Genomic DNA, 18,704 nt, shown 5'->3' with positions numbered 1-18,704 from the left:
ATAGCGTACTTTGTATGCATTTTGGCATTTTTATACGTAACAAGCTCTAAAACATTCAAAAGACTTTTTTTGGTAATTTTATTTTGTTTCTGTATGAAGGTTGTTTTGCATGCACTTTAGCCTTTTTATATGTAGAGTGCTCAAAAAGCATCAAAAAGACACGTTTTTTTTATGAAGTTGATTTGCTTCGCCATATAGGGTGTTTCCATGCTTTTTAGCGTTTTTGTCCCTAACACACATAAACACTCAAAAGAGACGTTTCTGGAAATCTTGTTTTTTCCCCATATATTGAATATGAAATACAATCAAAATAACCACTCACAATACACGTTTGTTATTGTAGAACTGTGTTTCCCTGTATTGGCTGCTTTGCATGTGTTTAGGTGTTTAATACCTAACAAAATAAAAAAAATACTTAGAACATACATTTTTTGAAATGTTGTGTTTTGGAAAAGGGTGTCTTGCATGCATAATAAACGTTTGTAATTGCATCTTTTATTTCTTCTATATTGACTAATTTTTATTTGTTTAGGCGATTTGGTACCTATCAAACTTAAAAAAAATAAAAAATAAATAATTAAAACTTTTTTTTTATTGTTCTTGTTTGCATGCGTTTTAGCGTTGTACTGTTTCTCCATGTAGAATGCTCTTCATGCGTTTCAGTGTCTTTCTACTTAAGAAGTTAAAAAACACTGATAATACACGTTTCTCGTAATGACTTTCGTTTCTCCATATAATGTATTTTGCATACATTGTGGCGTTTTTGTACGTAACGAGCTAAAAAAAAAAAAAAACACTCAAAACACTCGTTTTCGGTAGTTTTTCTCTTTTCCATATAGAGTGTTTTCTATACGTTTTAGAGTTCTTTTAGGTTAAGTAGCTCAAAACACTGAAAATACACGTTATTTTTTTTTTTTTTATAATTTTGTTTTCTTTTCCCATATGGAGTGCTTACCATACATTTTATCATTTTGGTGCACGCTTATAAACACTCAGATGGACGTTTATGGAAACGTCATTTATTTTCCCCATATAGCATGCTTTGCACGCATTTTGGTGTTTTGGTGCCTAACAATGTGAAATACTCTCAAAATGCCTGTGTTTGGTGATGTTCTGCTTCTTTATATAGAATGCTGTCCATGCGCTTTAGTGTTTTTGTACATAAGATGGTCAAAAAGCATTCATAATGCACGTCTTACGTAATGTCCTTTCGTTTATCCATGTTTTACATGCATTTTGGCGCTTTTGTACGTAACGAGTTAAAAACAATGAAAATATTTATTTTTGTTAATGTTATTCTGTTTATCCATAAAGGTTGCTTTGCATGCGTTTTAGCTTTAGCGTTTAGAAGCTAAAAAAAAAAAAACCCTTAATAGACGCATTTTTTGGTAATGTTCTCTATTTCCATTATTTCCATTCTTTTTCCATTCTTTTTAGCTTTTTGGTGCCTAACAAATACAAAAACACTCAAGAGGTACGTTTTTTGGAGTGTTGTGTCGTTTCTCCATATGAAGAGCTTTCCATGCGTTTTTATGTTTTGGTACTATCATTGTGAAAAACACCCAATTAACACGAGTTTGGTAATGGTCTTTTTTTTTCCCCCCATATAAAGTCTTATTCATGCGTTTTCGCGTTTTGGTACCTAAGAAGCTCAAAAACACTCATAATACACGTTTCTCGTAATGTTTTTCGTTTCCTCATATAGGATACCTTCCAATCATTTTGGCGTTTTCCTATGTAACAAACTTAAATACACTCAAAATACTTGTTTTTTGGTAATGTTATTCTGTTTCTCTATAAAGGGTGTTTTTGCATGCGTTTTTGCGTTTTTTACGTAATTAGTTCAAAAACACTTATTAGACGTTTTTTTTTGGAAATGTTTTCTGTTGCCATCCTGGCTGCTTTCCATGCTTTTTAGTGTTTTTGGTGCCTAACACGCTCATTAACACTCAAAAGACACGTTTGTTTTAAATTTCGTTTCCTTATCCCGTACAAGGTGGTTTGCATACATTTTTGCGTTTTGCTATCTTATCACGTGAAAAAAAAAAAAAACTCAAAATACACGTTTTTCGGAATGTTGCTCTTTTTTTTCGTTATAGAGTGTTAGTCATGTGTTTTACCATTTTGATATCAAAGCTTAAAAACTCTCTTAAAATACGTTTCTCATAATATCTTTTCATTTCCCCATATAGGGTATTTTATATGCATTTTGGCACTCTTTTTTCTCCGTAACAAGCTCAAAAACACTCAAAATACAAGTTTTTGATAAAGTTATACAATTTCTCCATAAATTGTATTTTACATGCGTTTTAGCATTTTCATAGGTAAGTAGCTTGCTTAAAATACACGTTTTTGGTAATGCTATTTTTTTTTTTTTTTACCCATATAGTGTGCTTTCGATGCTTTTTAGCATTTTGCTGCCAAACACGCTTACAAACACTAAAAGGACATGTTTCTGGAAATGTCATTTTCTTTCTCCTTATAAGGAGCTTTGCATGCGTTTTCGCGTTATGGCACCTAACAATGTAAAATACACTCAAAATACGCGTTTTTTAGTAATGTTGATTTTTTCTCTCAATATAGTGTGTTATTCAAGCGTTTTAACATTTTGGTACCTAGGACGTTCAAAACACTGATATCACATGCTTCTCGTAATTCTCGTTTTCCCATATTGGATACTTTGCATGGATTTTGGCGTTTTTCTACTTAACAAGCCACCCACCCCCCCAAAAAAAAAAAAAAAATAAATCATAATACTGTTTTTTGTTAAAGTTCTTTTTTCTCCATAAAAGGTGTTTTGCATGACTTTTAGATATTTGGTACTTAATTATGCTCAAAACACTTAAAAGACACGTTTTTCGTAAAGTTCTCTATTCCCATAAAGGGATATTTCCATGCTTTTTAGCGTTATGGTACCTAATAATGTGAGAAAAAAAAATGTTTTTGGTAATGGTTCTCGATATAGTGATATTTATACGTTTTTGTATTTTGGTACCTAAGAAGCTCAAAAACTTACATAATAGATGTTTTTCGTAATGTATTCGTTTCCCCATATGGGGTACTTTCCATGCATTTTGGCGCTTTTCTACGTAACAAGCTCAAAAACTGATAATACCTGTTTTTTAGTAATGTTATTCTGTCTCCATAAAGGATGTTTTAAGACCTTTTTGGTAATGTTATGTTCTTTCCCATGTTTTTTTTTAGTATTCTGGTGTCTAATACGCTCATAAACAATGAACAGACACTTTTTTTTTGTTTCCTTTTCCCATATAGGGTGTTTTGCATGCATTTTTGCGTTTTGGTACCTAATAATGTGAAATAGACTCAAAGTGCACGTTTTTTGGTAAAGTTATATATATATATATATATATATATATATATATATATATATATATATATATATATATATATATATATATATATATATATATATATAGTACTATTCAGGCATTTCAGCGTTTTGATACCTAAGAAGCTCCAGGCAACTGGAACATAGGAAGTCTTATAGGCAAAGGAAGAGAGCTAGTGGATGTAATGCAGAGAAGGAACATTAAAATCTTGTGCATCCAAGAAACTAAATGGAAAGGAAACAGTGCTAGAAATATAGGAGAAGGATACAAAGTGTATTATGCTGGAAAGGTGGAGTGGGCATTATTCTTCATCCAGATGTACAGGAACAGGTTACTGAAGTTAAAAGAGTTAATGACAGGTTAATGGGAATGAAACTAATCATAAACGGAAAAATATGGAATATTGTATCTGCATATGCACCTCAGCAGGGTTGCAGAGATGAGGAGAAAGAGGAATTTAGAGAAAAACTTGAAGAGTATATAGAAAGTATAACACGAACAGAATTAATATTAATAGCCGGAGGCATGAATGCACATGTAGGAGAAAGTGGCAATAGGTATGAAGGAGTCCATGGTGGAATGGGTTTCGGAAGACGAAATGTAGAAGGTAGGCGATTACTGGAAATAGCAGAAGCAGCAGAAATTACAATATTGAATACTTGGTTCAAGAAGATACAAAGCTATCTAAATAAAAGCGGTCAGAATGAGACACAGGTTGACTACATCCTGGTAAGAAGAGAAGACAAACGACTTGTAATGGATTGCAAACTTATACCTGGAGAACCAGTGATGACGCAACAGAGATTATTAGTAGCAGATTTTAGGATGAAAAGTGGAAGGAAGAGAAGGAAAGAAGAAAGAAAGGAGATTAAAGTCTGGGAGTTGAAAAATGAAAAGAAGAATGAGTTTAGAAACAAAGTTGAAGAAACGTTGATGGAAAGACATAGAACTGGCAGCTTACCAGAAATAGCAGAGAAGCTGTGGGAAGATATGAAAGATATATTAGTAACAAAAGCAAAAGAGATTTGGGTTAAGACGAGTGGGAAACCAAAAGAAGAGAAAGATACATGGTGGTGGAATGACGAGGTTCAAGCTGCAATAAAGGATAAGAAGTTAGCACTAAAGCAAATGAAAGACATTGAGAATGACACCACTAAAGAAAATTACAGACAAGCCAAGAAGCAGGCGAAAAGAGCAGTAGCCAGAGCAAAGATTAATACATACAGAGATTAGTATGAGAGGCTGGATACACCAGACGGAGAGAAGATTATATACAGAGTAGCGAAGGTAAGAAATGAAATGAGGAAAGATGTTGAAGTAGCAATAGTAAAGGACCAAAACGGAGACATTCTTATGATGGAGGAGATAAAAAGAAGATAGCAGGAATATTTATCAAACCTGTTAAACATGGAAAATGAATATGAAGAACTGAGTGGAACATTATCAGTGGAAGGGTCAATACCCAACATAAGTAGAAGGGAAGTGGATAAGGCCATAAAGAAGGGAAAGGCTAACAAGGCAGGAGGAAAATCTGAAGTAACAATAAAAATTATTAAAGCACTTGGAGAGTTTGGAGTGGAGTGGACATACTCATTGTTAGAAAAGATTTGGAAGACGGAGAAAATGCCTGAAAACTGGAAGGAAAGTAGAATGGTTAAGTTGTATAAGCAGAAAGGATATATATTAAGTTGTGAAAACAACAGAGGCATTAAGCTGTTGGAGCAAAATCTGAAAATACTAGAGAGAGTGATAGAAGGGAGACTGAGAGAGATGGTCAAAATACACAACCACCAATTTAGATTTATGAGGAGATTGAACACTGTAGATGCAACATTTATTGTGCGACAGATACAAGAAAAATATCTAGAAGGAAACAGAAAGGTGTATTGGTGTTTTGTGGACTTGCAGAAGGCGTATGACAGAGTGCTTAGGAAAGTATTGTACTGGAGTTTGAGAAAGAGAGGAGTGCCAGAAAAGATGATAAGACTAGTGAAAATGATGTATGAGGGAGCAAAAACAACAGTGCAGACAAGATATGGGGAAACGGAATCCTTCCCAGTTAAAGTAGGACTCCATCAGGGATCAGCTTTGAGTCCTTTCATCTTTCTCATAGTGTTGGACACAATAACGATGGATGTGAGAGACAATGAGAACTTGTGGGAGTTGCTGTTCGCCGACGACATAGTCATCATTGCGGATACGGAGGAAGAGTTACAAGAGAGATATTTGTTATGGAAAGGCAACCTGGAAAGAAAGGGAATGAAAGTGAACACACACAAAAGACAGAGGTAATGGTAAGCAACAGAGAAGATTATGAGGAAGTAAATGTAACATCAGAGGATGGCATAAGATTGAAGCAGATAAGAGAGTTCAAATACCTAGGATCGGTAATTGCAGAAGAAGGAGGAACATAAAAAGCAGTTAGACAAAGAGTAAAAGCTGGATGGGAAAAATGGAGGGAAGTGAATGGAGTAACCTTAGATAAGAAAATACCATAGAAGCTGAGAATGAAGATATACAGAAGTGTGTTGAGACCAGTACTTCTGCATGGTGCAGAGACATGGTCTTTAAGGAAGAAAGAGGAAGGCATTCTGGAGAGAACGGAGATGAGGATGGTGAGTTGGATAGCTGGTATTTCACTGTTAGAAAGGAGACAAAGTGAAGATATAAGAAGAATGTGTGGAATATGTAATATCAAGGAGAAGGCAAAAGAAGATATTTTGGACACGTGATAAGGAGAGAAGAGGATGAACCAGTGAGGAAGGCAATGATGGTGGAGGTTAGAGGGAGAAGGAGGGTTTGGAGACAGAGAATAAGATAGAGAGACGTAATAAGGAGTGATATGAACAAGCTGGGAGTGCAAGAAGATGCTGCAATGGATAGAAACAGATGGAGAAGGATAACTCGAGCGGCTGACCCTGCAATACAGTGGGAATAAAGTCGTATGAAGAAGCTCAAAAACAATTATAATACAGATTTATTACAACGTTTTTTTTTTTTTGTTTTTTTTTTCAGCTCCTTCATGTAGAGTACTTTCCATGCATGCATTTTTTTTTCAGTTCCTTCATGTAGAGTACTTTCCATGCATTATGAAGTTTTAGTACGTAACAACCTGAAAAAGAAAAACTAAAAATTCACGTTTTTTGGTAAAGTTGTGTTTTTTCTATAAGGGTTTTGTTTGCATTTTTGCGTTTCAGTACGTCAATAGCTCAAAATAATTCAAAATACACATTTTTTGTAATGTTGTTTACTTTTTCATATAAGATGCTTTCCATGCTTTTTAGGCTTTTGGTGTCTAACACGCTTTCAAATATTCAAGAGATATATTTCTGGAAATTTCCTTTCCTTTCCTCATATAGGATGCATTGCAGGCATATTGGCATTATCGCACCTAACAATGTAAAATACATTCGAAATTCACGTTTTCGTTTGTTCTTTTTTTTTCATATAGAATGCTATTCATGCATTTCAGTGTTTTGTCACTTTACATAAACGTGGCTTTGAGTGCTTTTCAGCTTCTTTCGTTGCAAAATGTTAAAAGCCATAAAAAAAAAAAACTTTATGGAGAAATACAACAACTTTTTCAAAAACGTCTGTTGAATGTTTTTAAGCTTGTTAGATACCAAAACGCCAAAATGTATGCAAAGTACACTGTATGGGGTAACGAAACGACATTACCAGAAACGTGTTATTGGTTTGTTTTTGCATATTAGGCACCAAAACGTTAAAAAAGGATGGATAATACACTATATGTTAAATCTAAACAAAGACCTAAATCCAAAAATATATTAAAAAAATATAAAAAATTGTTCCGTTTAAGTCTTTTGAGCTTCTTACGTATCAAAACTCTAAAATGCATGCAAAACGCCCTTTCTGGAGAAACAAAAAAAAAAAAAAAACTTGTGTTTTGGGAGTTTTTGAGTTTATTAGGTACCAAAAATGCCAAAACACATGCAAAATAGCCAATATAGGGAAATTACACGCTATTATCTCAAACTTGCCTAATAAATGTGTTTCAGGTTCTTATTTACTGAAACGCTTAAACACTTGAATGTCACTCTATATTGAGAAATAGATCATTATAAAAAAACGTATAATATCAATTTTATTCATCATGTTATGTACCAAAACACAAAAATACATACAAAGGACCTTAGATGAAAAAAAAACTGAACAACATTACCAAAAATCGTGCATTATCAGTGTTTTTTTTTTTTTTTTAGCTTTTTAGGTACCTAAACGCCAAAATGCATGCAAGTAAATCTATATAGTGTAACGACATTACCAGAAACGTATCATTTGAGTGTTTTAGAACTATTTAGGCACCAAAACACTAAAAAGCATGGGTAACATCCTTTATGGAAAAAAAAAAAATCGAAAACGTGTACTTTGAATGTTTTTGAGATTCTTTTTTCTGTTTTTCAATTTATTAGGTACCTAAACGCCTAAACACATGCAAAACGAAATGATATAATCAGAAATTATGATATAATCATAAACACAAATGAGTGTTTTTAATAGCATACGAGAATAGTACTCTATATTGAAAAATAGAACAACATCACCATAAACGTTTATTATGAGTCTTATGCACCATGTTAGAAACCAAAACGCTAAAAATGCATACAAATAACATGATATGAAGAAAAAGAACATTACTAAATAACCTGTATGATGCCTGTTTTAGAACTTGTTAGGTACCAAAATGGTAAAGTGCCTGAAAATAAAACAATTTGACCAAAAACATGGCTCTTCTGTGTTTTTCACCTTCTTTCATATCAAAACGTTAAAACGCATGCAAAACACACTATGGAAAACAGAACAAATTCATAAAAAACGTCAATTTTGAGTGTTTTTGTACTTGTTGAATACCAAAACGTCAAAATGCATACAAATGACCATATATGGGGTAACGATACGACATTAGCAGAAAAGTGTCATTTGCGTGTTTTGAGCAAATTAGGCATAAAAGAAGAAAAAAAAGTGGAAAATCATCCTATTTGTGAATTTTTTTTTAATCGTGTCTTTTGAGTGTTTGTTAGCTTCTTACGTACCAAAACTCTAAAATGCATGGAAAAAAAAAAAAAAGACACTTTCTGGAGAAACAGAACATTGGCAAAAAAAAAAAAAAAAATTGTTTTGGGATTTTTTTGAGTTTATAAGGTACAAAAACGACAAAACACATGGAAAGAAGTAAATATATGGAAACTAAACGCTATTACCAGAAACTTATCTTATGAACGTTTTTGAGGTTCTTAGGTGCTGAAACAGTAAAACACATAAATATCATTCTATAATGAGAAAAAGAACATTGTTGCAAAAAAACTTGTATAATTAGTGTTTCACCATGTTAAGTACCAAAACATCAAAATGCATGCAAAGAACCCGATATGAAGAAACCAATTTACGTAACCAAAATCGTGTATTTTCAGTGTTTTTGAGCTTCTTGGTTACCAAAACGCCAAAATGCATGTAAATCATTCGATATGTGGCGATAACGAGACGACATTACCAGGAACATGTCATTTTGGTGTTTTTTGAACGTATTAGGTACCAAAAAGCTAAAACGCATGGAAAGCATCTACATAATCGAAAATGAGTCCTTTCAGTTTTTTTTTTTTTCAGATTCTTACCAAAACTGTAAAACGCATGCCAGACACTGTTTCTGGAGAAACAGAATAACATTTCCAAAAACGTGTGATTTAAATGTTTTTCTGTTTGTTATGTACCAAAACACCTTAACACATGCAAAGTAGCCAATATAGGGAAACAAAATTTTATAATCACAAACGTGTATTATGTTTTTTTTTTTTTTTTTGGCGTTCTTAGCCCTCAGGAAGCAGAAACACCTGAAGAATACTCTATATTCAGCATATTAGGCAATAAAACGCTAAAAAGCAGAAAAAAACATCTCTTTGTGAGGTCTAAAGCACTTGTTCAGGGTGTGTTGTGAACTTATCATTAAACCCAGCTGTGCCCTCACAGAACCTTTGTGTCTCACAATACATGGGGCCAGTCACAGCCTGCCCTTTAAAGTCAACTCTCTTGCTTCACGCAAAATTACAAGCACCTAATTACAGACACACCCTTCACTCAAAATTCAAATTTATTATGGCTATTCCTACACCAGCCTCGGAGTCCCCACCTGGGAGGGAAGCACAAATATCCCCAGGTCAGACTGCTCTTTTGTTATCGACCCTACGTGTCTTGACACACCTAAACTTTTTTTTAAATTAACTCCTGCAACATTCGCCGTCTAATTTTCTAATCTATAGATCTAATTTTCAATCTATAGAACACCACCTCTTTTCTACTAAACCTCATATTCTTTTCCTCACTGAAACATAAGTGTCTGAGGCAACTGATAGGAGCCCCTTTTCTGTTCCTTCCTACTTTCTCTATCCTCATTTTTCATCCAAAGCTGGATGTTGTGTTTATGTGTGGAACGACTTAACCTGCTCTCGTGCCCACGCTATTGAATCTTCCGAGTTTTCCACCATCTGGCTACAACTAGAGTGTCACTCTCAAACTAAAGTTATCTGTGCTGTATACCTCTCACTTAAAACTACTTCATATTACACGAAAACACTAAAAATCATGGATAACACCTTATTTCAACACCTTATATCAAAACTGTGTCTTATTTATTTATTTAGTTTCTTATTTACCTAAACGCCAAAATGCATGTAAATATCTGGACATGTGGCAACGAGACGACATTACCAAAAACGTGTCATTTCGGTGTTTTTGGACGTATTAGGTACCAAATAGTAAAGAAAAAAAATAATAATAAAAACATCCTACATAAGAAATGAAATGAACATGATCGAAAACGCGTTTTTTGAGTATTTTTGAAATTCATACGTACCAAAACTCTCAAACACAGACTATACACCTTTTTCGGAGAAAGAGAACAACATTTGTGCTTTAAGTTTTCAGTTTGTTAGGTACCAAAACGCCAAAAATGCACGCAAAGAACCCTATATGAAGAAAAAAAAATATTATCAAAAGCCTGTAATAAGGCTGTTTTTCAAGTAAATGAATACGAAAACGCAAAAATGCATGCCAAACAAACTATAAAAGAAAAGAAAATAACATTAACAAAAACGTGGCTTTTGAGAGGCTACCTTCTTTCTTACCAAAATGCTAAAAAGCATGCAATACACCTTTTATTGAGAAACATAACAACCTTATCAAAAACGTCTATTTTGAATGTTTTTTTGAGTTTGTTAGGTGCCAAAACGACAAAATGCATGGAAAGCACCTTATATGGGGTAACGTAACGACATTACTAAAAAGGTGTCATTTAAGTGTTTTTGAGCACATTAAGCATGAAAATGCTTAAAAGCATTGTTATTAAAACATAATTGTCATATAAATGTTTTTGAGGTTCTTAGGTACTGAAACGCTACAACACATGAATATTAATCTATATTTAGAAATAGATCACATCATTACCAAAAACACGTATTGTAAGATTCACCATGTTAGGTACCAAAACGCCGAAAATCATAAAAAGAACCATATATGAAGAAACAGGACATTACTGAAATCATGTATTATCAGTGATTTTGAACTTTTAAGAAAACAAAACTCCAAAATGCATGCAAATAAATCGATATGCGGTAAGGACAAGACAGTAGTACCGGAAACGTGTCATTTTGGTGTTTTTTGGACGTGTTAGTCACAAAGAAAAAAAAAAAAATGGAAAATGCCCTACATGGGAGACCAAAACAACATAATCGAAAACGTGTCCTTACAATGTTTTTAAAATTCATACTTATTAAAACGCGAAAGCGCATGCAAGACACCCTTTTCCAAAACACAACATTTCAAAAAATGTATGTTCTAAGTATTTTTTTTATTTTGTTAGGTATTAAACACCTAAACACATGCAAAGCAGCCAATACAGGGAAACACAGTTCTACAATAACAAACGTGTATTGTGAGTGGTTTTGAAGTTCTTAGGTATCAGAACGTTAAAACACGTGAATAATAATCTATACTCAGAAATAAAACATGACAAAAAATCTGTATTATGTCTTATTCACCATGTTTGGTAGCAAAACGCCAAAATACAAAAAACCCTATATGAAGAAAAAGAGCAATAATAACAGAAACCTGTATTGACTTTTTAAACTTCTTAGGTACCAAAACACTAAAGTGCATGCAAAGCAAACTATATGGGAAATGAAAACAAAGTTACGAAGAACTTGGCTTTTGAGTAATTTTCAGTTTCTTTCGAGCCCTTTATGGAAAGCCAGGACAAAACGTGTATTTTGAATGTTTTGAGTCTGCAAGGTAACAAAATGCCGAAATGCATGCAAAACATCTTATATGGTGTAACATTACCAGAAATGTCTCATTTGTGTGTTTTTGAGCAAAAAAAAAAAAAAAAAACGCTAAAAAGCATATAAAATGCCCTATATGGGAAAACTAAATAATATTATTAAAATCGTGTCTTTTAGGTGTTTTCAGCTTCTTACGTACCAAAACTTTAGCATGTATTCAAAACACCCTTTCTATAGAAACAGAACATTACCAATATTGAGTGTGTTTTAGTTTATTATGTACCAAAACACCGAAACACATGCAAAGTACATAATATGTGGAAACAAAATGGTATTTCCACAAACCTGTGTCATAAATGTTTTTGGGACTGTTAGGTACTGAACACAAAAATATCACTATATACTGAAAAAAAATAAATAAAATAAATAAATAAAAAACATTAATTGTGAGTGTGTTTCAACATATTAGGTATTAAAATGCCAAAATGTATACGAAGTACCCTATATAAAGAATAACATTATGAGAATCGCATTTTTTCAGTGTTTCTGAGCTTCTTAGTTACCAAAACTCCAAAATCCACGCAAATAACTCAATATGATGTAACGAAATGACATTACCAGAACCTTGTCATTTCGGTGTTTATGGAAGTATTAGACACCAAAATGTTAAAAAAAAAAAAAACATGGAAAACACCCTACATAGGAAACCAAAACAACAAAATCGAAAGCATTTCCTTTGAATGTTTTTAAGAATCTTACGTACCGAAACGCTAAAACGCATGCCAGATACCCTTTCTGGAAAAACAGAAGAACATTTCCAAAAACATGTGTTTTAAATCTTTTTCAGTTTGTTATTTACCAAAATGCCTAAACACATGAAAGATAACCAATGTATGGAAAGAAAAAGATATAATCACAAAGGTGTATTATTTGTGTTTTTAATGTTCTTAGTTATCAGAACGATAAAACACGTGAATAGTAATCTATAACAAACAAACAAAAATGGTATCATAAGTGTTATCCACCATGTTAGGTACCAAAACGCTAAAATACATACAAAGAACAATATATGAAGAAATAGAACATTACCAAAAACCTTTATTATGGCTGTTTTTTGGACTTGTTAGGTATTAAAACGCCAAAATGCATGCAAAGCACACTATGTAGAAAGAAGGAAACAACAATGCAAAAATGTGGCTTTTGAGTGTTTTTAGCTTCTTTCGAGCCAAAACATGAAAACGCATGTTCTGTTTCAGGAGACTAAATGCTATTACCATAAGCTTCTCTTATGAATAATTTTTTGAGGTTCTTAGATGCTGAAATGCTAAACACATGAATATAACTTTATATTAAGAAAAGAATATCATTACAAAAAAAAAAAGTGTAGTATCAGTGTGTTTCACTGTTAGGTATTCCCAGTGAGGTCTAAAGCACTGTTCAGGTGGTGCTGTGAACTTATCATTAAACCCAGCTGTGACCCCACTGAACGATTCCTTTTGTGTCTCACAACACAAGGGGGCAGTCACAGCCTGCCCTTTAAAGACAACTCTCTTCCTCCACACAAAACTACAAGCACCTAATAACACACACACACTTCACTCAAAAATTTTAAAATCATCATGGCGACTCCTACACCAGCCTCGGAGTCCCCATCTGGGGAGGGGACCATAAATGTCCCCAGGTCGGACTGCCTTTCTGTCGACGACCCTAAGTGTCTTCACACCGCCCTCAACTTTTTCTTCATTAACTTCTGCAACATTCGCGGTCTAAGATCTAATTTTCAATCTATAGAACACCACCTCTCCTCTTCTAAACCTCATCTTATTTTTCCTCATTGAAACTCAGGTTTCTGAGGCAACTGACAGTAGCCCCTTTTCTGTTCCCTCCTAATTTCTCTATCCTCATTTTCAATCCAAAGCTGGATGTTGCGTTTATGTGCGCAACGACTTAACCTGCTCTCGTTCCCACGGTCTTGAATCTTCCGAGTTTTCCACCATCTGGCTACAACTACAGGGTCACTCTCAAACTAAATTTATCTGTGCTGTATACCTCTCAACTAACTCCTCTGACTATAAGAAATTCTTTGACTACTTAATTTCTAAAGTGGAGCACATTCTGACCATCTTCAGTTTTGCAGAGATCCCCATTCTTGGAGACTTCAATGTTCACCACCAGCTTTGGCTTTCCTCTCCCTTCACTGAACAGCCTACAACTTTGCTATCCTCCACGACCTAGAGCAATTGGTGCAACGCCCTACTCGTATTCCTGACTGTCTTGGAGATACGCCCAACATTTTTTACCTTTTCCTGACCTCTAATCCTTCTGCTTATGCTGTCTTGTTTTTTTATGTTTTCCGTATAGACTTTTTAAGCGTTTGAGAGTTTTGTTACTTAAGTAGCTCAAAACACTTAAAATAAATGTTTTTGGTAAAGTTGTTTTGTTCTAAAAGATAGGGTGCTTTCTATGCATTTTAGCGTTTTTACGAAGAGCATGCTCATCAATATTCAAAGGATACGTTGCTGGAAATGTCGTTTTTTTTTTCCCCATATAAGGGATTTTGCATACATTTTGGTATTTTGGTACCTATTAATGTAAAATACACTCAAAATACAATTTTTTTGAGGGGGGCAATATTGTTCTTCTCTCCATATAGAGTGCTATTCAAGCGTTTTAGCGTTTTGGTTCCTAAGAAGCTCAAAAACACTCATAATATCATACTTATTAATAATATACTTATTTTTGGTAATGTTATTCTGTTTCTCCATAAGGCATATTTTTGCATTCGTTTTTGCGTTTTTGTACGTAAGTAGATAAAAAAAAATAAAAGATTTCTTGGTAATGTTTTTGTTTTCCCATATAGAATGCTTTCCATGCTATTTATTGTTTTTGTGCCTATAACGCATATAAACTCTCAAAACATATTTTTCTTTTTTGGGGGGAATATCGTTTCCATACCCCATATTGGTTGATTTGCAAACATTTTAGTATTTTCGTACTTAACAATGTGAAACACTCTCAAAATATACGTTTTTTGGTAATGTTCTTGTTTTTCTCTTTATATTCATATTCATGCGTTTTCGAATTTTAGTACCTAAGAAGCTCAAAACACTCATAACACACGTTTCTCGTAATATGTTTTCATTCCTTCAGATAAGAGACTTTCCATGCATTTTGACGTTTTTGTAGGTGAGAAGCTTAAAAACACTAAAAATACTTGTTTTTTTTCGTAATTATTTTGTTTCTCCATGCATGCGTATTTTTGTGTTTTGGTACTTAAGTAGCTCAAAAATACTCAAAAGACACATTATTGGTATTATTGTTTTCTTTTCCCTTATACGATCCTTTCAATGTTTTTTTAGCGTTTTGGTTGCTAACAGGCTCAATAAAGACTCCAAAGACACGTTTCTGGAAATGTTTTCTTTCCCCGTATAGGGTGCTTTGCATGAATTTTACCGTTATGACACCTAATAATGTAAAATACACTTAAAATAAACGTATTTGGTAATATTGTTCTTTTTTTCTATATATTCATTCGTTTTAGCGTTTTGGTACCTAAGAAGCTCAAAAACACTTGTAATACACGTTTCCCTATAGTGTCTTTTCATTTCCCCCTATATGGTACTTTCCATGCATTTCGACGTTTTTGTACATAACACTCAAATACTTGATATTTTTTTTTTTATGTTACTTTGTTTCTCCATAAAGATTGTTTGGGATGCGCTTTAGCGTTTTGGTACGTAATAAGTTCTATATATATATATATATATATATATATATATATATATATATATATATATATATATATATATATATATATATATATATATATATATATATATATATATATATATATATATATATATATATATATATATATATATATATATATATATATATATATATATATATATATATATATATATATATATATGGTTCGTAATAAGACTCTAAAAAGACATATTTTTTTTTCGTAATGTTATTTTTTGTACATATATAAGGTGGTATCCAGTAAGCTCAAAACTCTCATAATGTACGTTTCTCGTCTTTTTTTCTTCATCATATAGAGTACTTTGCCTGCATTTTGCCTTTTTTTATGTAAGAAGCTCAAAAAAATAAAATACATGTTTTTTTTTGAAAAACAAAAACTTTTACTGTTTTAAAACTTTTTATTGTTTTACTACTGCCTCCTCATCCCTTAGGAGGAGGAGGTAGTAAGCACCTGGCGAAACGAAAATTACTCCCAGTGAGATCTAAAGCACATGATCAAGGGGTGCTGTGATCTTATCATTAAAACCAGGTGTCCCTCACTGAACGTTCCCTTTTGTGTCTCACAACACAAGGGGGCAGTCACAGCCTGCCCTCTAAATACAACTCTCTTCCTCCACACAAAACTACAAGCACCTAATAACACACACACACACACACATCCTTCACTGAAAAAAAATATAAAATTATCATGGCGACTCCTATACCAGCCTCGGAGTCCCCGTCTGGAGAGGGGACCACAAATGTACCCAGGTCGGACTGATCTTCTCATAAGGATACCAAGTGTCTTCACATCCCCCTCCTCAATTTTTTCTTCATTAACTTCTGCAACATTCGCAGTCTAAGATATAATTTTTAATATGTAGAACACCAGCCCTCCTCTTCTAAACCTCATCTTCTTTTCCTCACTGAAACTGAGGTGTCTGAGGCAACTGACAGTAGACCCTTTTCTGTTCCCTCCTACTTTCTCTATCCTCATTTTCAATCCAAAGCTGGATGATGCATTTATGTGCGCAACGACTTAACATGCTCTCGTGCCCACACTATTGAATCTTCCGAGTTTTCCACCATCAAGCTACGACTACAGAGTCACTCTCAAACTAAATTTATCTGTGCTTCATATCTCCCACCTAACTCCTCTAACTACAAAAAAAAAAAAAAGAAAAAAAATTTGACTACTTAACTTCCAAAGTGGAGCTTCCTTCACTGACCATCCTGGTGAGCTAGCCTTCAACTTTGCCACCCTCCATGACCTAGAGCAATTGGTGCAACATCCTACTCTTATTCCTGACCATCTTGGAGATACCCCCTACACTCTTGACCTTTTTCCTGACTTCTAATCTTTCTGATTATCCTGTCACCCTCTCTTCTCCGTTAGGCTCCTCCGATCACAATCTCATATCTGTATCTTGTCCTATCGCTCCAATCCCTCCTCAGGATCCCCCTAAGGGAAGGTGCCTCTGGCGCTTTGCCTCTGCTATTTGGAGGGACCTGAGGAGGTATTTTGCAGATTTTCCTTGGAATGAATATTGCTTTCGTGTCAGAGACCCATCTTTGTGTTCCGGGCGCCTAACAGAGGTGATAGTGTCTTGCATGGAGGCGTACATTCCTCACTCTTTTTCTCGGCCTAAACCTTCTAAACCTTGGTTTAACACAGCTTGTTCTCGCGGTATACATGATAGAGAGGTGGCTCACAAAAGGTACTTAAGCCCTCCATCACCAGAATCTCATGCACTTTATATTTCTGCCCGGAACCATGCCAAGTATATTCTCCAACTAGCCAAAAACTCCTTCATTAATAAAAAGTGTGAAAATCTTTCAAGTTCTAACTCCCCTTGTGACTTCTGGCATCTAGCCAAAAATTTCTCCAATAACTTCTTCTTTCCCTCTTCTATTTCAACTAGATGGCAGCACTGCTATCACATATATTTCTGAAGCTGAACTCTTCGTTCAGACCTTTGCAAAAAACTCTACTTTGGATGATTCAGGGGTTCTTCCTCCCTCTCCTCTGCCATCTGACTACTTCATGATATTAAAATTAAAATTCTTCGCAATGATATTTTCCATGCTTTCCCTGGCCTAAACCCTCGGAGGGCTTATGGACCTGAAGGGTTCCCTCCTATTGCTCTCCGAAACTGTGCCTCCGTGCTAGCACCTTGCCTAGTCAAACTCTTTCAACTTTTTTGTCAACATCTACCTTTTCTTCTTGCTGGAAGTTTGCCTAAATTCAACCTGTTCCTAAAAATGGGAGACCATTCTAATCCCTCAAACTACAGTCCTATTGCTTTAATTTCCAGCCAATCTAAAGTTTTTAAATATATCCTCAACAGGAAGATTCTTAAACATCTATCACTACACAACCTTATCTCTGATCGCCATACTGGCGATCAGAGAGATCACCGCTCTACTGGTGATCTGGCTTTCCTTACTGAGTCTAGGTCATCCTCTTTTAGTGATTTTGGTGAAACTTCTGTCGTTGCCTTGAATATATCAAAAGGTTTTGATAGAGTCTGGAACAAAGCTTTGATTTCCAAATTACCCTCCTACGGCTTCTATCCTTCTCTCTGTAACTTCATCTCAAGTTTCCTTTCTGACTGCGTTTATTGAAAGTAAGGATTAAGGAATTGCAGTTTCAGGACACGCTTTCCATTATGAATGCCGGCCTCGGTCATCTCGCTCAGAGTCACGTGCAGGCGGGCTATAGCACGCGTTACGCCCAGGAAATGGTGAATTACCTCCCCGAGGATGTAAGGCGTGTAATTTGCGCTCAAAAACAGTTTCTTTGTTATGAGTACATCACCGACCTTGGCCGCTTAGAAGATCGACAATTGCCACCTCGCGAGGCATTTTATGACACGCTCAAGGGGAAGGCTCTGTCACCTGGAGAATATGAACACGCTCAAAGCGTGTGGAGTATGACATCCTGCCACACTTTAGGCGATTACATAAGACTGTATTGTGAGATTGATGTGGGATTATTAGCCGACACATATCTCAAATATAGATCATACCTGCATGAATTTTATGGGCTGGACGTGTCACATTACGTGTCACTGTCTTCTTATGCTTATGACGCTTTTTTAAAGTCGACTGGCGTTCAACTTGATCCACCTTACGACCCTAACATGTATCACCTGATCAAAAGAAATGTACGAGGAGGCTTTGTAACTTGCGTCAGGCCACACCTGCAGTCAAACCACGAACCCGACGGTGGACCCGGCACCTATGTGTTTTATCTGGACTATAATTCATTATATGCAAGCGTTATGTGTTCCCCATTGCCTATGGGCGACATCAA

The 18,704-nt window shown here is 34.7% G+C and overlaps 1 protein-coding gene across 1 annotated transcript; it reads left to right on the top strand.

Moving 5' to 3' along the window:
- Positions 1–3,719: 3,719 nt before the first annotated feature.
- LOC135091902 (craniofacial development protein 2-like) lies at positions 3,720–4,583 on the top strand. The gene has a single exon (XM_063989964.1). It carries the CDS (start codon positions 3,720–3,722, stop codon positions 4,581–4,583), a length of 864 nt encoding a protein of 287 aa, XP_063846034.1.
- The last annotated feature ends 14,121 nt before the right edge of the window (positions 4,584–18,704 follow it).

The sequence above is a fragment of the Scylla paramamosain genome, chromosome 38 (genome assembly GCF_035594125.1).
Source record: "Scylla paramamosain isolate STU-SP2022 chromosome 38, ASM3559412v1, whole genome shotgun sequence".
In the NCBI taxonomy this organism is placed as follows: Eukaryota; Metazoa; Arthropoda; class Malacostraca; order Decapoda; family Portunidae; genus Scylla; species Scylla paramamosain.
This window is presented reverse-complemented; position numbering and strand designations above follow the sequence as displayed.